Source organism: Drosophila busckii, chromosome X (assembly GCF_011750605.1).
Source record: "Drosophila busckii strain San Diego stock center, stock number 13000-0081.31 chromosome X, ASM1175060v1, whole genome shotgun sequence".
In the NCBI taxonomy this organism is placed as follows: Eukaryota; Metazoa; Arthropoda; class Insecta; order Diptera; family Drosophilidae; genus Drosophila; species Drosophila busckii.
The window spans coordinates 18,447,123-18,470,371 of record NC_046608.1 but is presented as its reverse complement, the minus strand read 5'-3'; the positions used below and the strand labels follow the sequence as shown (position 1 = coordinate 18,470,371).

General features: G+C 41.7%; 2 protein-coding genes across 3 annotated transcripts; one reads left to right on the top strand and one right to left on the bottom strand.

Annotated features, from left to right (window-relative positions):
- Positions 1-380: 380 nt before the first annotated feature.
- On the top strand, positions 381-5,950 carry LOC108606107 (ATP-binding cassette sub-family A member 3). Of its 2 annotated transcripts, XM_017995955.1 has the most exons (9): positions 381-1,253; positions 1,307-1,450; positions 1,508-2,800; positions 2,856-3,670; positions 3,722-4,056; positions 4,109-4,432; positions 4,486-4,828; positions 4,882-5,622; positions 5,675-5,950. In XM_017995955.1, the coding sequence occupies exons 1-9, from the start codon at positions 381-383 to the stop codon at positions 5,874-5,876; spliced, it is 5,070 nt and encodes a 1,689-aa protein (XP_017851444.1). In that variant the 3' UTR covers positions 5,877-5,950. The 2 variants fall into 2 exon arrangements, with proteins under 2 accessions (XP_017851444.1, XP_017851443.1); XM_017995954.1 differs by lacking the exons at positions 381-1,253; positions 5,675-5,950 and having other exon boundaries at positions 1,314-1,450; positions 4,920-5,030.
- Positions 5,872-22,015, bottom strand: LOC108604996 (CG1718). Its single transcript, XM_017994562.2, has 24 exons — positions 21,882-22,015; positions 20,869-21,130; positions 20,430-20,498; positions 18,737-19,322; positions 17,091-18,521; positions 16,631-16,964; positions 15,350-16,573; positions 15,139-15,289; positions 14,904-15,080; positions 14,206-14,850; positions 14,027-14,146; positions 13,776-13,964; positions 12,563-12,775; positions 12,390-12,452; positions 11,751-12,330; positions 10,266-11,690; positions 9,871-10,210; positions 8,592-9,815; positions 8,379-8,529; positions 7,319-7,495; positions 6,617-7,264; positions 6,296-6,562; positions 6,051-6,239; positions 5,872-5,981 (listed from the first exon to the last, which is right to left on the bottom strand). The coding sequence occupies exons 2-24, from the start codon at positions 21,075-21,077 to the stop codon at positions 5,945-5,947; spliced, it is 10,449 nt and encodes a 3,482-aa protein (XP_017850051.2). The 5' UTR covers positions 21,078-21,130; positions 21,882-22,015; the 3' UTR covers positions 5,872-5,944.
- Positions 22,016-23,249: the final 1,234 nt, after the last annotated feature.

Sequence of the window (23,249 nt, the reverse complement as noted above, 5' to 3'; positions counted from 1 at the left end):
TCGCTATGTAAACAGAGAGCTATGTACATATATATGGAATTTTTTCTAGTTTTGTGTTATTTGTCAACACTCATTTTGGTTTTGTAAGCCAATGTAAGCAGAAAGACAAGCATCGATGACATATGTTTGTCTTTATATATTACATATATATGAATGTATGAGTGTACGAACGTGTTCATATCGATATGTGCTATACTATTTGCCAAGTGTAAAGTAAGCTGCGCTCTAAATATAAAATTGATTGCAAAAATATGCAATGAAAAGTTGGACTGACTAAAAGAAAAAGTTCATTTTAAAAACTATCGATAAAAAACCGAATTATTCAGTTCAGTTTTCGCTGAACTGTCATAATTGTCAAAGTTGTATTTGTATTTGGTGAAATGAGCATACGCAATTATATTTCAACGTTTCTGCTGCTTTCATGGAAGAACCACAAGACGCAATGGAATCAACCCATCGAACTTTTGTGGTTAATACTATCACCGGTTTTGCTGGTGCTCATTGCAGCGGGCTTGCGAATTTTCACCGATGTAAAGGAGCGTGTGAACACATATTACGATCCGGTGGATCTGAATCAAAGCTGGTCGGACTTAATGGATACGCTGCAGGAGCGTCAGAATATTGCGCGTCAACTGAATCGCACTAGTAATGTATTTATGCCGGAGTTGACCATGGCCTGGGCACCCAATGATTATAACATATTTGCCAAGATTATGGAAATTGCGATGAGAGAGCTGTATACGCTTACTTTGCGTAATTTCAGCGATTGCACGGACATGGAGCAGGCAATGCAAAAGGATTTTCTATTCGCCGGCATTTGTTTTGAGCATGGACAGTATGAGAAGACCTATACATTTAAGCAGGATCAATTAGCGCCAGATGAAATGATATTGCCGCAATTGAATTACACAATTGTATTTCCCAGCGAGCTGCGCATATTCGAGTATACATTCATTGGTGATAGCTGGAAGACTATTTACCAGGAGGATCCAAAGACATCCATAATACGTCGGCTCAATCAGCCGCATCGCGATGGCTATGTCTACTATGTACGCGAGGGTTTTATGAGGGTGCAAAAGGCTATAACCGAAAGTTTCCTCAAAGTTGTAGCCACAGCGCCCATACCAGAGATAGTGCTGCGACGCTTTCCCGTTATCGGACGCAAACATGATCCATTGATGAACTATCTGAATCGTGCACTACCGCTGCTCATTATAATTGGCTTTCTATTTCCAGCACAAATACTTGTTTGGGTGAGAGCTCCGCATCGCTTTGCTGCAGACATTTTATCGATTCTCTTCTGCAGCAAGTCGTTAAAGAAAAACAGCAGCAGCTGCGTCTTTATCTGATCAATATGAATATTGGCAATATTTTACATTTCTCGGCGTGGTACTGCAAGTGCTTGGTCTATATGCTAATCAGCTCTATATTGGTAGTTGCTGTTATTAAGGTAATGCAATTTTCGCACATTTATTCACATTAAATGCTCGATGCCTTTTTCGTGTAGATAGAATGGAAGGATTCGCATGGCGTACTCACCCAAACACCATGGTTTATTGTGCTGGGTGTCATGTGTATGTACAGCGTGGCAGCCACTAGCTTCTGTTTGATGGTGGCCTCGTTCTTCAAGAACTGCTCCTTGGCCATACGAGTGATAACCATACTCTGGCTGCTGACCTATTTGCCATTCTTTGTGCTGTGGAATAATCAGGAGAAAGCTGTAGTCATCATACGTTATTTGGCGTGTGCGTTTCCCAATACGGTGCTGGCACTTGTATTTGAGGTTATGATTGAGCGTGAGGTTATCTTTGAGAAGGGCTGGGTCGATCAGGGTTATTCACTGAACTATGCTGCCAGTCGCATCAATGTCTACTTGGCCACATGCATATTTCTGGGGATTTCGGTTGTATATAGCGCCATTGGCATTTATATGGATGTATGGAATACTGGCGAGCTGGGCGGCAGGCGTCGCAAAACTGTTTCGGCACCAGCGCATAGCGGTGATTATACATATCAAGATCGCATGGATAGCTTTATGCCACAATCATCGCAGAGCGCTGGCGCCAAGCCGACAAAGATCTATGAGGTGGAGCCATCGCATCGACATTTCAAGATTAAAATTAAGAAACTCTGCAAACGCTATGCGGCCAATAGTCGTGGTGCGCTAAACAGCTTTACCTGGAATGTCTATGAGAACGAGGTAACTGTGCTGATGGGTCACAATGGCTGTGGCAAGACGACGTTGCTCAAAATTCTGGCTGGTCTGCTGGAGCCTTCACGTGGGCTGGTTAACATAGCCAATTATAATATACAAACTGAACGACATGATGCCTCCATGCAAATGGGACTGGCGTTAAATGATGATTTGCTCTTTTCCGATTTTACAGTAGCCGATCAGATACGCTTCATATGCATAGTCAAGGGCTGCAGCTGGTCCATGTCCAAGGAGGAAGTTGAGCTATATACCGAACTATTGCAAATCTCACATCTGCGAAGCACCAAAGTTTACAAGCTGAGCGCACAGGAGCGCACATTACTTTGCATTTGCTGTGCCTTTGCTGGCGGCAGTCCCATTATACTGATTGATGATCTGCAGCCGGATCTGGACTTGGCCTCGCAGGCGAACATAGCGAAGCTTATCAATGAGGAGAAAACCAGGCGCACTATAATACTCGTTTCGAACAGCACCGACATGGCGAATTCGATGGCAGATCGTTTGGCCATTATGTGTAATGGTGAACTGAAGTGTACGGGCACCAAACCCTTTTTGCGTAATATGTACGGTCATGGATTTCGACTGGTAAGTTAGCTAAATATGCAGTTTTCGAAATGGTGTAACCCCTTCTTTAAACAAGACCTGCATCAAAGGCAAAAGCTGTGATATTCTGGAGCTTTATAATCTAATGAAACTGCATATACCCAATCTAACGGTGGAAAGTGATATAGGCTATAAGATAACATTTATACTTGAAACCAAATACGAGGAACAGTTTCCACAGCTGTTCGACGCCTTGGAGGATAATATGCTCAATTTGGATATCATTAGTTTTCGTTTGCGTGATACATCGTTGGATGAAATCTTTTTGCGCTTTGGCAGCGAGGACGCTGATCAGATTATTGAGCCGACCGTATTAATCGATGATTTTCGCGCAGTGCTGGAGGAATCCGATAGTTATGCACGTGCTGAGGGCAAACCGCTAATGGGCATGCGGCTGCGTGCGCTGCTCTATATGTACTGGATATTCAATAAACGTCAGCTGCCCATCAAAATTGTTAACGTTGTGGCGCTGCTAATGGCAACGCTGTGCACCTTTGCAGCGCTGCTGCTCTATGGCAAGAATTATCAGCTGGTGCCCATATCGTTTAATCTAACACAGCTGCATCATATCTATGCGTTCGTTGAGCCCATGGCGGATAATCCGACAGTAAAAGAAATGGAGCAATTCTATAAGGAGCTGCTATTCTGGTACGATGGACGTGTGCAGGAATTGAAAAGCGATGAAATCAGCGATTATTATTTGCTGGAACAGAACGATTTCAGTCGCGTGTTAAATTTTCGTTACATGTTTGGCGCCTCAATAGGCGATAAGGAAATTACTACGTGGTATAATAATATACCGCTGCATGCGCCGCCATTTAGTCTTAACTTGGTGCACAATATGGTGGCAAGGTAGGTTGCTATATATATATAGAAATATTAATAATGCAGCGCGCTTTGCAGACGTTTCTTTAACGAGGAGGCATCCATTGATGTAACGCTGCGTCCGCTGCCATTTCAATCGCGTGGCAATTCATTTCCGCAATCACCGCTGGGTCTGGGCAGTCTATTTGCCATTAATCTGTCGTTTGTGTTTAGCAATGTGTGGCCTGGACCGATTATCAATAGCGTTAGCCAGCGTGCGTTTAAGAAGCAACAATTTTTGGCGGGCGTAGGACTCTATACCTATTGCATAGCTACAGCGCTGTTTGATTTTCTGCGCGTTATACTCATTAGCTTATTTCTGGTGCTATTGACAAGCATCTATTTGAATCCAAGACACGATGTGAGCTTTTATGGTAAGCTAACTAATCTAAGCATAGCAGTGTTAACTAACTATTTAAGCTACAGTTGCACTGCTGCTGGTGCTGATTATATCGGGCTATTCAATTGTAGCGCTCGCTTATTTTCTTAGCGCTTTCTTCAAGGCGCCACATTATGCGTTTATAGTGATTTGTTTTCTTAGCGCTTTGGGCATTATTGTTTTCACTATAACAGTGGGTGATAAGCTGTCCGATATGAATTATGTGTATCAAGTATTTACGCAATATAGTTTTGGCAAAATTGTGTTCAAGCTTTTCTACATATATGAGTACAAATATATGTGCAAGGACAGCAATATTGCATTCGTTTCGAAGGATGTGGAGCAATGCAAAAGTACGCCGGACTGCTGCCGTTAAGTAACAGCCAATATAATGATGTTATATAATAATATGTTTAAATTGCAGAAAACTACGATTACTGGGACACGGATTTGGGTGTTGGCTTGGATTTTATTATAATGCTGCTGCTTGTAATTTTGCCGCTTGCGCTGTTTTTGCTGCAGCAGCATTATACGCTGCTAAGCTGCGTTTGCTTGCAGCGCCGCCGCAAGCAGCGTGAACAGCGTACACAAGCTGAGGCTGCTGGCGCATATATGCTGGATGATTCAGTTATAGCTGAGCGACAGCGCATTGCGCAAATGCAGCCGCAGCAGCGCGCCAATTATGCAGTTATATGCCAAAATGTAGGCAAACGTTTTAACAAAAAGCAGCAGCAGCTGCTGCTGCGCATAGATTTGTGCATAGCAAAGTAAGTAACATGCAGCAGTAACTGTGAACAGTTAGTTAAATGTAAAGCTGCAGCTCCGAATGTGTGGGACTAATGGGCTATAATAATTCAGGCAAGACAACGCTGCTGCGTCTGCTCATTGGTGAGCTGCGCGCTACACATGGACGCATTTGGATTGGTGGCTACAGCATGGAAACGCAGCGTTCCAAGTGTTATCCTTTGATGGGCTACTGCGCGCAGCATGAGCGTTTGCCTGATGAGCTAACGCCGCGCGAGCTGCTCAATATACACGCGCTGCTGCGCGGCTATGCGCAGCCCATAAGTTTGCTTATATGCGAGGGTTTGGCACGCGTGCTTGGCTTTTATAATTGCTATCGCCAGCTGCTGCGTCTGTGCACCTCCGGACAGCGTCGACGCATTGCGTTTGCGCTTGCGCTGCTGGGCGAGCCGACACTTATATGCATCGATGGTCCGCCCGGCGGCATTGATCCCAATGGCAGGCGCATACTCTTTGGCATTACTGCGTTTATGCAGGAGCGTGGCTGCGCCTTTATCTACACCAATTTGTCGGGTTTGGACTGCGAGCGCTTGTGCCAGCGCAATCCGGTGCTGTTCGAAGGACAACTCTGGACTATTGGCACACAGGAGCAGCGCTATAGACGCGGCTATTTGCTTGAAATACGCTTCAAGAGCAAAGTGAACGCAGATGTTACCACCGCACGCGCCACCTGGGAGCAAATCAATCAGTTTCCCATGTCGCCACACAACAAATGCAATCTGTTCATGCAGGTTAAATTTCCAGATGCTAAGCTACAGTAAGTGCTAACTACACAGCTTAGCAACTAACTAATCCCTCTGTTTACTTAGAGTGCAGCAAGCTGACTATATATCATTTTATATACCCAGACGCGCTACGCGCTTCTCGGAAATATTTCAAATCATACGCAAGGACGCTTTTGAGCTAAACATTGAGGACTTTTTTATAACGCGCAATATTGTCACTGGCATACACATGGATTTGTTTGATCGCACTGCACTCAAAAGTGTATCGCACACTTCGATCATTTAAATTGTTTAGTTCATTTATTATATATCGCTATATATAAAATACAAAAGTGATTAATAAATTGCCAGAGCTCAACACTTGCAGCAACAGCTGCAACAACGTTTGCCGCTATAAAAATTGAGCGCATAATTAATTAATATGCACAACTGCAACATACACTTTGTGCCCACTACTAACCCCGTGTCGCGCGTATCCTCGCGCTGATACTTGGCAAAGTCTAAAAAGATTTCCTCTAGCGTCGTTTGGCTTATGGCATAGTCCTCAACATTCAGCTCATCGCGATTGCGCTCCATGAATCCAAAAATCTTCGACCACTTAATGCCAGTCAGTGGTATATAAAATGTTAACATACCCTGATATTGCTCTCTATATATCAACTTAAGGCTATAGCTTAATGTGTTAAAATAAAAATTTGAACTCACTGCAATACTGAGGCTGGAAATTTATCCTTAACAAACTGCTTAACATCCTCGATGGACTGTTGCTGTGAGTAAATCAAAACCGATGCGATTCTTGCAGCTTCCGTTTGTTGTTGTGCGCGCTGCTGCGCGCGATGCTTTGCCAGCTTAGTTAGATAGCTCTGCTTAGTCTGCGTGCTCTTGTTGTTCTCTCCATACTCCACAAGCTCCAGCGCTGGCTTGTGCTCGGGCACGTAACTTGCGCCTTGCGCCAAACTTGCGCTAGTGCTTCTAAAATTTAGACGCGTTTTAGCCTTGACTTAAGTATTAAGCACTGCCGCTTACCTTGCATAAAACAATGAGCGGCGTCGCACTTTAATCTTAAGTATGAGACCCTTGGAGAACTTATTCTTCAGATGCTGCGTCGAGCCAATGCACTTGAATTCACCATTCACCATAATGGCCAGACGCGTGCAGAGCGCCTCGCACTCCTCCATGCTGTGCGAGGTGAGCACAATGCTCTTGCCCGCATCGCGTATGCGACACACCATGCTCCACAGCTGGCGTCGCGCACCCGGATCCATGCCCGTGGTGGGCTCATCCAAGTAAACAACCGATGGGGAGCCAAGTATGGCAATAGCTGTGCTCAGCTTGCGCTTATTGCCGCCACTGTAAGTTTTTGTGGGCTTGTCCAGATGCCGCATAAAGCCAAACGATCTGGCCAAATCCTCTGACAGCGGCTTGACGCGCTTGCTCTGCACACCACGTAGCAAACAAAATATGCGCAGCACTTCGCGCCCAGTCAAATCATCAATCAGCGCATCGAACTGCGGACAGTAGCCAATTCGCTTGTAAACTGTATTCATATCCGACTTTAGATTCAAGCCCTGCACATAGGCAGTGCCGGAGCTAATGCGCTCATCGCCTGTCATCATCTTGAAGGTTGTGGTCTTGCCTGCTCCATTGACGCCCAGCAGTCCAAAGCACTCGGCGCTACAGATACCGGCATTAGTCAAGTATTTTAAAATAATTTTATGTTGAACTCACCTGCGCACACAGAGCGACACCTGATTGACGGCATGAAAGTGTCCATAGTACTTCGATACGCGATCCAGCACCAAATTCTTTTCCTGCAGCTCAGCGGGGCTCATTTTCAAAATAAATTCACGCTCAGCATTCACATCGGAGTCAAAGTAGTTTGCTCGTAGTGTAGGCGGTGGTTTGCTAAGAAATTAAATTCATTAAAATTACAAGCAATAAAATATAATTCATTTAATATTTTTTAATTAGTATAAGTTAATTTGTCTTTCAAAGTTGAAGCAACTAAAATCTAGTGCTAGCATATTAATTGCAATAATAAAATTAGTTAAACATTGCGCATAAGTTTTGAACTTTTATGAGCAATTCATGGCCCAAATTTATAAAGCTACTCTACAAATTTACAATTAATTTATTCATCAAATCAGTTATTTATTTATTTATGCAAACTTGCAGCTCAATGCTGTGCACATATTTGAATTTGAAACAGCTAAGCCTGAAGGCAATTTAGTTCCCACGCTCAAACGAAAGACTGCACTAAGCAACAAACTTTATGAATGTGACGAATTTATGGTCTGATTCAAAGAAAATTTTGTTTATATAATATATAATTATTAGTAAAAATAAATCAAATTAATAACTTATTTAATTCAACAATGCTAGCACACATAAAGTTGTAAATTTATTCTTTAATAAAAAGTTAAGCAGACATTAAAGAAAAATTATTATTATATAACTATTGCATTGCATATTAAATTACGATATTTATTATTTATTATTTCTTATTTTTTAATTAGTATTTATTATTAAATATAGCTATGTCATGCATATTAAATTACGATATTAATTTATTATTTATTATTTTTTAATTAGTATTTGTTATTTATTATTTATTATTTTTTAATTAGTATTTATTATTAAATATATCTATGTCATGCATATTAAATTATGACAAATAGAAATCATATTTTTTAATTAGAAATTATGCAAAGTAAAAAGAAATTAATTATTATTAGAGCTTAAGTTGCTTAATTAAATGAATAATATTTCTTATTAGCTAAGCACTTACATGGGCCGTTTGTGGAGGATATAGTTAAGGCGACTGAACAATCGATATTCGTGCATTATAAGCAAAAGGAAACCCAATATACCGACTCCGATCAAATAGACAGTTTCCGGCAATATGCCCGGATACTTCCAGTCAAAGAATGAGCGCAGAACTGTAAGCAGTAACAATGAGTTGAGTTGAAAAAAAAAAAGTGTGTATTGTAGTTGAACTTACTGCAGCACTTGGGCATGAGTTCGCAGATGAGAATTTGAGGCAGCGCGCTGACTTTGTCGCAGGCATTGAGTTTACCAATATTGGTGTAGGCCTTGTTCAAAGCCATGGCCAGCGAGAAATGCGGCGATACGCGAAATATCCAGCTAATGATATCAGCAATATCCGAAGTATCAAACGCTTCAAACGACATAATGATGACGACAATGAACATGGCCATGCCCACAAATATATTGAAGATGGCCAGACGCGAAAAACCCGTCGCCGGCTCCTTGAAGCACAGCGCAGCCAAATAGGTTAGCGGCAGCACAGCCCAATTGAAGAGCAGCAATATCAGAAAGTAGCGTCCCAGCTCAGAGCTAGTGGTGAAGCCCTTCTCCTGAAAGCAAACAATGGTAATGATGACAACGAGCGAAGTAAATGTGAGCGTAAGAAAGTCCCAAACGAATTGGGACAACCAAAATGTCATGACGCGCACGCCGCCCACAAACTGCAGCAGCTTGGCACGCGACTCGCGCTCCTTGATCAAAAAGATGATATAGAAAGAGCTGACCAGGCACATGCAGAAGCAGAGATTGGTGCCCAGCTGCGTGCCCAGATTGTTGCCCGTATTCAGCTGCGTGAGCATTGTGTCCGCGCTATACGGCAGCGGCCAATTGGTGACGCCAATGTGCGCATCCTCGCCCAGCAGCGCACGCGCCATAGCATTGTGCACTAGATTAACCGTCAGCGGCGCCGTATGCAGCGGCTGATTGTTCAGCCAGGCGATGATAGCATTATCCCCTATGCTGGCCGCAGCTAAATAACGCGAATTAATGCGCACTTGTATGCTCTTGCCCAGCTGCAGTATGTACTGCTCAAAGTCCTGATCATCGGTTTCCACAAAGCGATAGGCGCCGCCATATGAGGACGCAACTGCTGCATATTGATCCGCCATGGCCACGCTGCGCGTATCGCCAGTTATATTGCTATAGCGCTCCAGCACAGTTACTGCCTTTTCATATTGTCGCAAACTGATTTTCATGGCCGGCTGCTCACGAAATGTGCCACGCGTGCGTGCGATCAACACGGTGATGGTGACAAAGAAAATGGGCAAAAAGTTTTGACATATGAACAGAAATTTGCTGCGCCAGCTGTACAAAATTTTCTTTAGCAGCATTGCGCGCCATTGATTCAGCAGCAGCGACATGCCCATGAGCAAGCGTTGATTTTTCAAAAAGTCATCAGCTAAATGGTAAAAGTCAATTGAGTGTACGCTACGTATGCGTAATATTTTGCTTACATTGATTCAACTGCTGCTGCTGCTGCTCATCATCAGCGCTGCTGCTTGCACGCTTTTTGCCTTTTTTTCTTTGCTGCACTTCCTCGGTTGCATACTCGGCGCCCACTTTGAGAAAAACCTCCTCCAGCGGCGTTATGCCCACACCATAGCCCTCCAGCTGCAGCTGCTCGGCGCGTCGCTCCAGCTCACTGAACATGCTTTCAAACTGCGCCGAGTAGCTATCGGGCAGCTTGTAGGTTAGCTCAGCGCCAATATCACTAAAAATCTGCAGATCGGGTATATAAACATTGAGCAGCGCTGTTACCTGCGCGGGCTCGCAGCTCTCACGCTTAACGCAAACCTAAGCAGCAGCTAAAATTAATAATTTGCTGCTAATAAAGCTGCTGCCTGCTTACCAATATATAGCCACTGCCATATTGCTTCTTCAAAAAGAATGAAGTGCCATAGCATTTGAGCTCACCATGCCCCATTATGGCAATGCGATCGCCCAGCACATCCGCCTCATCCATAAAATGCGTAGTCAGCAGCACAGTGCGTCCAGTTTTCTCCTGCTGCAGCAAATCCCACAGCTGTCTTCTGGATAAAGGATCCATTCCCGAGCTGGGCTCATCGCATAGCACCACCTTGGTGTTGCCACAGAGCGCACAACAAACTGAAAGCTTGCGCTGCATGCCGCCCGATAACTTGGCTGACATAACATGCGCCTTGCGCTCCAGCCCTATAAGCCGCAGATACTTGTCCGTCTCCTCTCTAACTGCTGCACCCTTCAAACCCTTCATTTTGCAAAAGAAACGCAAATGATTGGACACACTCATATCCTCGAATAGCACATTGTGCTGCGGACAAATGCCCATGGACAGACGCGCGCCCTCAATGTTGCTGCGTATGTCGCAGCCATTGATGATGGCAGTGCCGCTGCTGGGCGGTATCATGCCTGTGAGCATGGATATGGTTGTGGTTTTGCCCGCACCATTGTGTCCCAGCAGCACTGTAATCTCATCCTCGTACATATTTATGGACAAGCCCTTCACGGCAGTCTTGTTGCCAAATCTTTTCTTTAGATTGCGCATTTCCAGTCCAATATTGCGATCATCCGGATCGGCCTCGAACGCATAGCGATCAAGTTTCTGCAGCGGCTCATTGGCCGCATGTAAACTTATGCGCTTGCGTTTCAAGCTGCACCAAAAGCTGCGCGTAAATGGAAAATACCACACGCGTGGCACACCAAAGTCACCCGGAAATATTTGCTCCACATATAGACAAATAAGCAAATAGATAGCGGCGGACAGCAGCATCATTAGCAGTAAGTAGCCAATGCATAGCGTATCATCGATGTTGACGGGCGTAAATAAATTGTTCCAATGAAAGCCCTCGCCAGTGCCCTCAAAGTCGAGTATAAGCTTAAAGCCAAAGCCCATGGCAGTGTTCGATAGAATGCTCCACATGAGCTTCGTCGCCAGCGACAGCTCGTCATAGACATTAATGGTAAACATATAGGGCACATAGGTAATAAACCACACTATAGCTGTCACCGCTGCCGCTGTGCTCGCCTTGGAGAAGAACGTGGCCATCATAAAGCAGAAGCTAATGCTGGCCACTATATAGATGAGAAAGAAGAAGACCAGCACTGTAAAGTCGCAATGCGTCAGCACTGCAACGTTATCCTTCCAGGGAATTATGATAAGCAGCGCTATAAGTACAGCCGATATACTTAGCATAATAAAAGACTTGACAAACCACGCGGTCCAATGCAGCCAATTGCTCAAGCCCATAATTTTCATAACTTCCTTTAGCTGTCGCTCCTTTTCAGTGGTAACATACTGCAAAAAATCGTATATAAATTCAGGCTATATCTTAGCTTAGCTTAGGCTCAAACTTACTCGGGTAATATTCGAACAGGGATACAGAAAACTTAGCAATATAATCATGGATATAAAACTAGACAGTCCCTGCAGCAGCGGATCGTATATATATTTTGGATATGGATAACGCTGCAGCAGCACTTTGGGCAGCTTAGCATTATTCGATTTTCGGCGTAAATAGGCCATGCTCAGTGCATGTTGTATGGGCAGAAATCCCTCGCGTAAATAAGCACCCGGTACACCACCATCAGGATCGTCCGGATTGCGTGGTCCTGTTGTTAGCAGCTGCGGAAACAGCCTTAATGTAAGCCAGGACATGCCTATTTTGAACTTGGCCGTACGCAGCGCTGAGGGAAAACGCAGCGTAAACTCAAAGCGATTTGGCAATTCGCTAGCATCGGCCATATCGCTATCGAATTGTATGCCCGCCAACGCATTGTCCACAATCAGCGCCTGTGTTAGATCCTGCGATGTTTCGTAGCCCTGATATGTGCTCATATTCAATGTTTCGACTACCTCAGCTACAAGCTCATCCAGTAATTTACTCTTGGGCGAATAGTACAGCGCTAGAGCGGGAAAAGTTGTTTCGCGCGCTTCGCTGAGAATTCAAACTCGTACTGTTAACTTTCGTTACTGTTACCGATATTCGATAATTACCTTTCTTTTGCAATAAATCGTGAAATGAATGATTCGATCATGCGTGAACTTTTTATGTTATCTCTGCAAATCAATAAATTATACTTAGTATGCGTAAACGTAGTCTAAGCAAAATTCGTAGCATTTCGACTTCGAAAATATGCATGCTTCGAATTTTGTCTTTGCTCATTTACCTGTACACCTCCAATGTATTCAATTCCAATGGCGAAAATTGCACACTCTCCTTATTTTCCGTTGCCACTAGCGATCGAACTAGCACCAATAATAATGAAAATATCGCTGGCAGTAAAAGCTCCACGCAGAAACGTATTTTGTGATTCCTTTGCAGCGTCCAGTTCTTCCAAAGCAACAGCAGAAATTTACTCCAATTGCTTACCCTAGTCATTGTCAATCAGCTGATAACAATATACATATTTGAACTAACAAATCGAATTGTGACAAACCATTAATTTTGTTAGCAAAACTTTTCTTCTTAAGCTCTAAACAATTTGTTGTTGTTTATAAAAATACAAAGTCGGTAGAAATGATTTTCGAGTTCGAATTTTACATAATCAAGCGTAACTCGGCACTTTTATAAACAATTTGAACGTTGTAGTGCAAAACAAGAATTTCAATTAGAATTAACAAAATGCTACAATTTTTTTCGAATTTAGTTTATCGGTTGAAGTTAACACAGCAGGCTTTGAACAGTTTTGAGCTTAATAGCAAAACCAACTGTGTGTGTGTGCACGAAAATTCGAACTCGAATTACATTCTTTATATTGGTATAGGTACATAGATGTGTTTAAAGCTAATTTATTTTTCCTTTGGAATTACATATATATTTCCTTTTTTTTTTAGAATATATAATATAATACATACAGAAGATAAAGCCATTTACATTGAGAGTTATAAATAATTAGAATTCGGTTTAAAATCGTTTCGTCATTTCGTAATTCAATTAACATAGTAGTAGTAGCTACTCTATAAAGACGTAAATTTGTGCACAGATCTGTAATTAATATGCCAGTTGTAAGGTGGTCTCAGCTCGCTGCTCAGCTCAGCTCAGCTCAGTTGTTGCTCAAACTATTATGAAACGTCTGCGTCTTCTGGCACTGCTTACACATAGGGACAAAATATTTATATATATTTGTAATTAACTTTAGGTATTTACAGCAAACTAATAAAATAACAAATTAGTCTGGGAAAGCGTCTGGGTTAAGTTGTTAATAAATATGTATAAATTATATAAGCTAAACCAAACTAAAGACAACTACAAAAAAAAAAAAATAAAGAGAATATTTAAATGAACAAACTAAACTATAATTGTTAGTGCCAACTATGCGTGTGCTGGGAAATGTTTGTATGTGTGTTGATTGCCATGCTAAAGCCAAGAGATTTGCTCACTTCGTGTCGCGTGTATCTTCGCGCTGATACTTGGCAAACTCTAAAAATATTTCCTCCAGCGTTGTCTGGCTAATGGCATAGTCCTCAACATTTAGCTGCTCACGATTGCGCTCCATAAGGCCAAAGATTTCGGACCACTTGATGCCAGTTAATGGCACATAGAAGGTCAACATGCCCTGATACTCTTCCCTGCAAAGCAAAACAATATATTAGTCACTTAGATCAATTGTTTAAATAGCAGCTGCACTTACTGCAGTATAGCCTCTGGAAATTTGTCCAGCACAAACTCCTTTACTCTATTAATATTCTGATCGGCTAATTGCACAGCCACTGGCACCTCATCCGCATGTCGTGAAAAGCTGCTGTTGTTGCTGTTTGAAAACACAAATATTATATATCGAATTCATATTGCAACGTATCCAAAACTTACCGCAAGTGTTTTGCATTGCGTCGCACTTTGATCTTGAGTATGAGACCCTTGGAGAACTTATTCTTCAGATGCTGTGTTGGCCCAATACACTTGAATTCACCATTCACCATAATGGCCAGACGCGTGCATAGTGCCTCGCACTCCTCCATGCTGTGCGAGGTGAGCACAATGCTCTTGCCCGCATCACGTATGCGACACACCATGTTCCACAGCTGGCGTCGCGCTGCCGGATCCATGCCCGTGGTGGGCTCATCCAAGTAAATGACAGACGGTGTGCCCAACACTGCAATAGCTGTGCTCAGCTTGCGCTTATTGCCGCCACTGTAAGTTTTTGTGGGCTTGTCCAGATGCTTCATGAAGCCAAACGATCTGGCTAGATCCTCTGACAATTGATTAATGCGCATTGCCTGCACGCCGCGCAGCAAACAGAATATTCGCAGCATCTCACGTCCAGTCAAATCCTCCAGCAGCGCATCAAACTGCGGACAGTAGCCAACGCGCTTGTAAACTGTATTCATATCCGACTTTAGATTCAAGCCCTGCACATAGGCAGTGCCGGAGCTAATGCGCTCATCGCCTGTCATCATTTTGAAGGTTGTGGTCTTGCCTGCTCCATTGACGCCCAGCAGTCCAAAGCACTCAGCGCTGCATAACATAAATTATTAATTAATATACTTGTTTATAGATAGGCTACTTACCCTTGCACACAAAGCGACACTTGATTGACAGCTAGAAATTTGCCATAGTACTTGGTAACGCGATCCAGCACAAGATTCTTGGCATGCAGCTCATGGTGATTCATGTTGAGTATGCGTCGACGCTCGGCATCGACATCATCATCAATGGAACTATCAACTGGTGCTGGCGGTGGTTTGCTAGAATAACAAATTAGCAAGTTAGCTACAGTTTTGCTTAAACAAATGATTTGCTTACCTAAATTTACTTTTGAGCATATAGCTAAGCTCACTAATTAAACCAAATTCGCGTATTATAAGAAAAGAAAAGAAGATAATTGCAGTGAGGGTCATGTAAAGAATTTCAGGCAGCACACCAGGCTCCTCCCAAGCAAAGTAGGGCTTCAGATCTGTTCAGAAAAAAAAGGCATTAGCAGTTGTAGCTGAAGCAGTTGGACTTGGTCACTTACCACAGCATTGGGGCACCAGCTCGCAGAGCAGTATGGGCGGCAGCATGCTCACTTTTTCGCAGGCGCTGCGTGAGGCAACATTGACGTAGGCCTTGTTCAGTCCCAGCGCCAGCGAAAAGTGCGGAAAAGCGCGGAAAATCCAGCTAAGCAAATCGGCTGTTTTGTTCGTATCAAACACATCAATCTTCATAACCATAACGACAATAAAGAGCGCCATGCCAGCAAACAGATTCAAAGTGGAGACGCGTGCAAAGCCTGTGGCTGGTTCCTTGCAGAATAAGGAGGCAATATAGGTGAACGGCAGCACCGAGCAGCCAAAGATGAAGATTAACAAAAAGTAGCGCGACAGCTCTGCCAAACTGCTGAAGCCATCCTCCTGGAAGCAGGCAATGGTCACAATGACCACCAGCGCCGTCAATGTCATGGTGCAAATATCCCAAAGCACTTGCGTAAACCAAAATGTGAACACACGCACGCCGCTGACGAACTGCAGCAGCTTGGCACGCGACTCGCGCTCCTTGACCGGAAAGATAATATAAAAAGCGCTTACAAAGCACATGCAGAAGCAAATGTTGGTGGCCAGCTGTGTGCCCAGACTCTTGCCCAGATTCAGATTGGCAAAGAGCGTGCTTGTGGTATACGGCAGCGGCCAATTGGTGACGCCCACATGAGCATCTGTTCCGATCAGCGCACGCGCCAAAGCATTGTGCACTAGATTAAGCGTCAGCGGCGCCGTATGCAGCGGCTGATTGTTCAGCCAGGCGATGATACCATTATCAGCAATGCTGGCAGCAGCCAAATAACGCGAATTAATGCGCACTTGTATGCTCTTGCCCAGCTCCAGAATATACTCCTCAAAGCCTATAGCGCCCGTCTGCTGCAGGCTGTACTTGGGTCCAAACGACTTGGCCAGCAGCTCATACTCTTTGGCAATGCTTAAGGTTGTAGTATCGTTGCCAACATTGGCTAGATCCAGTATAGTAACTGCCTCTGGATACTGCTGCAGACTAATGTCAATGGGCGGCAGCGCTTGGAATGTGCCGTAATTTCGGGCACTCAGTATAGTTACACATACAATGAAAATGGGTATCAGATTCTGTATGACAAAGAGCAGCTTGTTGCGCCACGTGTAGAGCAGTTTCTTTAGCAGCATGGCATGCCATTGATTCGTCCAAAGCTTCATGCCGCTAAGCAAGCGACGATGCTCCGAAAAGACGCCATCGGCTGTAAATTGAGTAAAGTGAGTTTTGCTTGCTCGCTAAAGCTGCTGCTCGCACTTACATTGTATAGACTCATTGTCCTCATCGTTATAACCAGTGCCGCCATTCATTATAGCGCTCTGCTGCTTGCGCTCACCATTGCTCGCCTTTTCAGCGCCCACTTTCATAAAGACCTCCTCCAGCGAGGTTATGCCCACGCCATAGCCATCCAAGTTCACTTCCTCGGCGCGCTGCTCCAGCTCGCCAAACATTTTCTCAAACTGCGATGAGTAACTGTCAGGTAGCTTGTAGCTTAGCTCAGCGCCAATATCGCTGTCCGGCTGTATGCCTGGTACATAGAGATTTAGTAGCGCTGTCACCTCAGCAGGTTCACAGTTCTCACGCTTTACGCATATCTAAAAATATGTGGAATTTAGATAAAGCTCAATTCAATTCAAATAATTCGTTAAGAATTCAGCTGAGCGTAATTCAAAATCTCTAAATTCAAGCTGAATTGAATTCCAAAAAGATTTGACACTTACCAATCTATAACCCGAGCCATATTGCTTCTTTAGAAAGAATGAAGTACCATAGCAATTGAGCTCACCATCGCACATTATGGCAATGCGATCGCCCAGCACATCAGCCTCATCCATAAAATGTGTAGTCAGCAGCAAAGTGCGTCCAATTTTCTCCTGCTGCAACAGATCCCACATTTGTCGCCTAGCCGCTGGATCCATGCCCGAGCTGGGCTCATCGCATAGCACCACCTTGGCATCGCCACAGAGCGCACAACAAACTGAAAGCTTGCGCTTCATGCCGCCGGATAGCTTCGATGACATAACATTCGCTTTGTTCTCCAGCTCAATTAGCTTAATATACTTTTCCACCTCCTTCTCCACCGCTGCACCTGTCAGTCCCTTCATGCGACTGAAGAAGCGCAAATGATCGGAGACACTCATATCGCCAAAGAGCACATTGTGCTGCGGACAAATGCCCATGGACATGCGAGCGCCATCGATGTTGGTGCGTATATCGCTGCCATTGATGATGGCAGTGCCGGCAGTTGGTGGGAACATGCCTGTGAGCATGGATATGGTGGTGGTTTTGCCGGCGCCGTTGTGTCCCAGCAGCACCGTTATTTCATCCTCAAACATATTTATGGACATGCCATTGACAGCCATCTTATCACCGAATCTTTTCTTTAAATTGCGTATTTGCAGGCCAATGTTCTTGCCCTCGGGTTCAGCTTCGAATGCGTTGGGATCGCGACGGTGCTGAATGCCATTGGAGTTGGAGCTGTCCTCAACACCCATATAGTCGCTTTGTCCACACCAAAAGCTGCGCATAAAGATAAAATTCCATTTGCGTGGCACACCAAAATCTCCAGGAAATATTTGTTCGACATATAGACAGATAAGCATATAGATGACGGCTGAAATCAGCATCATGACAATGATATAGCCCACGGTGAAGTTGTCGTCTACGTTGACGGGACTAAACAGATTGCTCCACTGCAGTCCCTCGCCGGTGGCTTCAAAGGCCAAGATAAGCTGAAAGCCAAAGCCCATGGCAGTGTTGGCCGACAGACTCCAGCCAAGCTTCGAACCCAGCGACATATCCGCATAGGTATTATAGGTGAATGTATAGGGTATATAGCCAACGAAGAGTATAATGCCACTGACTGCAGCCGCTGTGCTGGCCTTGGAGAAGAACGTAGCGAGCATAAAGCAGAAACATATCATGGCAATGTTGTACACAATGAAGAAGAAGACCAGCACGGTGAAATCCGTATGGGTGAGCACAGAGACATTATTCACCCAGGGTATTTTCATCATGGTGGTTATCATAATGGCGGAGATAGTGAGTGTGATGAAGGACTTGACGAACCAAGCGGTCCAATGTAGCCAATTGCTCAATCCCATAATCTTCATTACTTCCTTCAGCTGGAACTCCTTTTCGGTGGTTACATACTGCAATTATATAAGATAGATATAGTTATATAGAGATACGTAGCTGGTTGATTGAACATCAGGGCGGGTCGATTTGATAGATAAGAGATAAGAGAACGCTGAGAATATTTCCCATAGTTCTAAAATAAACCACGGTTTGGACTCAGGGTGAATTTAGGTTTCTAGCAAATATTCTCAGAATTTTCCATTTTTATACCATGCGACCCTGAACTTACCTTAACTATATATGTGCAGGGATACATAAAGCAGAGCAGGATGATCAGCGACATTATGCTGCCAAGTCCTTGCAGCAATGGATCATCTATATAGGATGGATATGGATAACGCTGCAGCTTTACACTGGGCAAGGTGGAGTTATTTGATATCTGTCGTAGATAGGCCATGCTTACGGCATGCTGCACGGCCAGAAATCCCTCACGTAGATAACCCACAGGTATACCACCATCTTCCTCTCGTTTATTGCGCGGTCCATTGGGCGCATAGCTTGGAAACAGACGCATTGTCAGCCAGGATTGCTCAATGCTCAACGTATTGGTGCGCAGCTCCGATGGGAAACGCAGCACAAAATCGAAACGTTTGGGCAACTCGTAAGCTGTGGCCAAACTCTGATCGAATTGTATGCCGGCAAAGGCATTATTGGCCATCATTGCATTCTCCAGATCAGCAGCGTTCTTATAGCCTTGATAAAGCTGCATTCCTAAGCTGGCCGCCGCTTCGCCCACAACCTTATCGAGCACATCATTTTGGGGTGAGTAGTACAACCAAAAGAAGGGGATACGATTTCCAAGCTTATTAGTCTCGCTATACATAAAAACCAATGACCATACATTAGTGTTGCCCAGTCGATTACCATATATACAATCAAAAAACAAACAAAAAAACAATATGTGCTATATACTATATGTATGTATAGTGTATAGTATAAGTAAGGCATTTAGCTCTGTATAAAAGTTCAAGTTAATACGCCTTAGTGCGTGTGTATGTGTGTGTGTAAATACCCTGACGTTCCTCTTTGACCAGGAAGTGTAACTGCTATGGATTTCATAGTAAAAAATTACTATCTAACAATTACTTTTTAATTTTTAATTCTTACTTTACATTTTAACAAAAATTTCTATTAAAATTTAAAGTAAGAATTAAACATTTATTTATAAGAAAATTACAAAATAAGATTGAAGTCTGTTCGCAAGAACTCCCACAGCGAATCATTGCTTAATTTTTCTTATCTTTATTATCATATTTTTCGTAATCATTAACTGATATTTATTATATGTTATTGTTTGAAATGTATATCTGTATAATTATTGTTAGTGTACAACTAAATAAACAATGTATACAAACAAAAAATAAAAATTCTACAAATAGAAGGTTTTAAGTGTTACCTAACTTAACCCACGAGTATGTTTTTTTTATTAAGCTCTGCATAGACTAATGCTAAAAATAAATTGCATTTAACTTAATTCACTGTGCTTTACTTAGAAGAATACATTAACAGATATTCAAATAATAAAGCAAAGTATCAATTTTCGATACACCCTTGGCTAGTTCGCTTGAGACAGGAGCTTTTGCTGCCAAACCAAAACTGCAGGGTATTTTTAATTAATTGAAGTGTATTTGTTTGTGGATGTGTGCGTGTGTGCAATTGTTTCTAGTCAAGCTACATTATGTATCAAAAAAAAAAAAATAGAATTAGTGATAGTAAGCGATATAATAAAATAAACACACATTGAGTTTACCTTTGCAGAATATTTTATGGTTTAAAAAGTATGACGGTAGCACATATAATAAGCGGATTGAAAATCAATAAAGATATTTACAAAATCTATTCTGCAAGTGTATAAACATATTCGGCAGACCGAACAAATGAAAAGCTCAATCCTCGTTCAGGTGGATTTCATAGATTGTTACCTCGTTTTTTTCTTAGAGAGTAGCAGGGACGCTAACGCGCTCATACGACGCGTATGTGTGATTGTAAATCTGAAAGTTTTGCGTTACAACAAGTAATTAAAAAAAATAACAAATACATATGTGTATATATATATTTGAATTTAAGCATAAGCATAAGCAAATAATAATAAAAACAGCAAGTGCGTGTTCAAATTATTGTGCAAGATTAAAAAATAACTCATAAAATAAAACACACACTAAAGCTTTAACTCAAACTAAAAAATATATAAAATAATAAATTAATTGCTGTGGAAAAATATTGTTAAGCGCAATTATTATTTTAAAAGCAATATTGTTAGCAGTTGCTTTTGACATAAAGTTAAATCAATTAATAGAGCCGTGCCTCAGACGTATTAAATAAAAAAAGAAAAAAGGGAACAACAACAAACAAGCAACTTACTTGTACACTTTTAGATCGATATTCAACTCTGGATAGGTTGTAATCGGTTCAGATTCGGCAATCACTAGCGTGCGTATGAGCACCAATAGCAATGAGAATAGAACGGGTAGAAAGAGCTCCACAAATAACTGTACTTTGTGATTTTTTTGCAATTTCCAGTTCTTCCACAGCAGCAGCACAAACTTATTCCAATTGCTAACGTTAGCCATTGTTGGTTAGTGCTTTGTCCTTTTAGCCTTTAGCGTCTCATGTGCACATAAAACTGCAACAACAAAAAGTAAATGCAAATTATTGTAAGCCACAAATTTCAATCGTGATTATCAATCTAAATTTGCTTTGAGCACGTGCCACACACAGTCAATAAAAAAAAAAACAAAAAAAAAATATAATCGTCATGGTGTGTCATTATATATTAACTACTAGTTAGTACAAATTGAACCTTATGTGTGGGCGCACAAGTACTTGAAATATTTGCCCGTTGTTAAGCACAAATTGGTTTGACCAACCGCAGCCGATCGATAAGATTAGCAAAATAATCGATATTTACAGCATATTTTTATTTTTATTTTTTGCTAAATTTAATCACAAGGTTAGCAGCGAAAAGCTAAATTGAGTAATTGTCATGGTAAGTAAATCAATTTTCCAATTCAAGTAAGTCTAATAATAATAATAATTAGTTAATTAAGTTTGAAGTGCTAATTAATTTTAATAAATAATAAATATAAATAACAAATTTATAGCTGATAACTAAATACTTGTTTATATATTTTATTTGTTTATACTCAGCAGCCATTAATTAAATCACTTATGAAATTAGCAATGTTAGCAATTTTCTTTGTAGTACTATTTAATTTAAAATGTGTCTACAGCTTAATGTTATAAAAAAAAAAACAACAACTCTATTATAAAATACTACATAAATAATACGTCTAGACACTGATAAGTCTGGCTATAAATACAATAAACCAACATAGTTGTCAGTTAGGATTTGTAGCTTTGTTTGAAATACATACAAACATAGACGATATATAAATCCTGTTTAAACTTGCACCTTTGCACGAAAAAAAATTAATAACAAAAAAAATATTATGAGTTTTGTTATTAGGCGGCACAAGAGTCTCGAGCCCAACTGCACGACCGTGTTAACAATTACAAACTGAGGCTAAAGTTTGCCCCTAACGGTGTTTAACAACATTTATCAATTGCACCGCTATAAATATACACAATCTACATAAGTACGTACATACGTACGGCGCGGGTACTATATAGAAAATAATATCACTTGCCAATCGCCACAATTGCTCGATGTCCTATGAGATATGTCGACATTGCGCTTAAATTGATAAGCAATGCCAGTTAGCCAGCCCAGCCAGCTGGTAATGTCTAATTTGTATATATAATGGCTATTTAACAGCAATTTAATAGAAATTAACTATGATAGAGCACATTAATTTACAGCAAAAAAAAATAAATAAATAAATAAAGACAAACATACGTAAAGGTAAAGCTAGAAATTCAAGCATTTGCAGCTATCTTATCTAGTTTTAGTTAATTGTCAACATAATTCTTTGGATTGTGGGCAGAGGATATAATATAAATGCATATAATAACTAAACAAATTTCCTATTTAGTTGTAGTACGTATGTGACGTCAAATATTCAACTTAAACACTCATCAAACACTTGGAAGTCTAGCTGAAGTGCTTTATTTATTTATTAACAGTTAAATTGTAGTGCTAGAGCTAACGGAAGCGCTGACAGCTAGCCCAAGGCTTTCCCCAGAATATCATAACTATTATAATCTTGATTTAGTGCACTTTCAACGAATTTGCCTAGCAAATATTTAAATTAAGTGAAAATAATAGCTTCAAATTCTTGGAAAGTCTTAGAAAACTAGCTCAAGGCTATAAACAACTTTTTGATACGCTTTGGCTAGTATAATAAAATAATATTGAAACAGCTATAATTTTAAAACAAGAATTTATTTGACATACACTTGGCACAACTCGCAGCACCCTTGCTATGTTTTCAATGACCAAAGTGTAGCAATATGACAATGACAACGATAATTATAAGTTTACATACTAATGATTTGCACTCAATCAATATTTTTCAATATATTGGCTTGTTCTTGACCACATCAGCTTTTCACTATGATTAGGCAAATTAGAGTGTATATATAGAAAAGATTACAGTTGCATATATTTTGAGCTATGGCAAGTCGTAAAATGTCAAAAACAATAAAACTTATCTATCTATATAACATACGTATGGTATGAACCATAGTAGGAGTTCATGAGCAGATAACAGATAACTATTGTACTCTTTGGGGTTCCTATGTACGTACATATGTACAGCTCGCACTAAAACATGAGTTTAATC

Bases quoted from the DNA above. Each gene is read 5' to 3' on its own strand.
- LOC108606107 (XM_017995955.1), top strand. From the start codon at position 381: ATGAGCATACGCAATTATATTTCAACGTTTCTGCTGCTTTCATGGAAG. The intron at 1,451-1,507 runs GTAATGCAATTT...TTTTTCGTGTAG, and splicing joins TGGTAGTTGCTGTTATTAAG to ATAGAATGGAAGGATTCGCA. The intron at 2,801-2,855 runs GTAAGTTAGCTA...TCTTTAAACAAG, and splicing joins ACGGTCATGGATTTCGACTG to ACCTGCATCAAAGGCAAAAG.
- LOC108604996 (XM_017994562.2), bottom strand. From the start codon at position 21,077: ATGGCTAACGTTAGCAATTGGAATAAGTTTGTGCTGCTGCTGTGGAAG. The intron at 19,323-20,429 runs GTAACAATCTAT...TTTTATGTATAG, and splicing joins CTCTCTAAGAAAAAAACGAG to CGAGACTAATAAGCTTGGAA. The intron at 18,522-18,736 runs GTAAGTTCAGGG...ATATAATTGCAG, and splicing joins CCTGCACATATATAGTTAAG to TATGTAACCACCGAAAAGGA.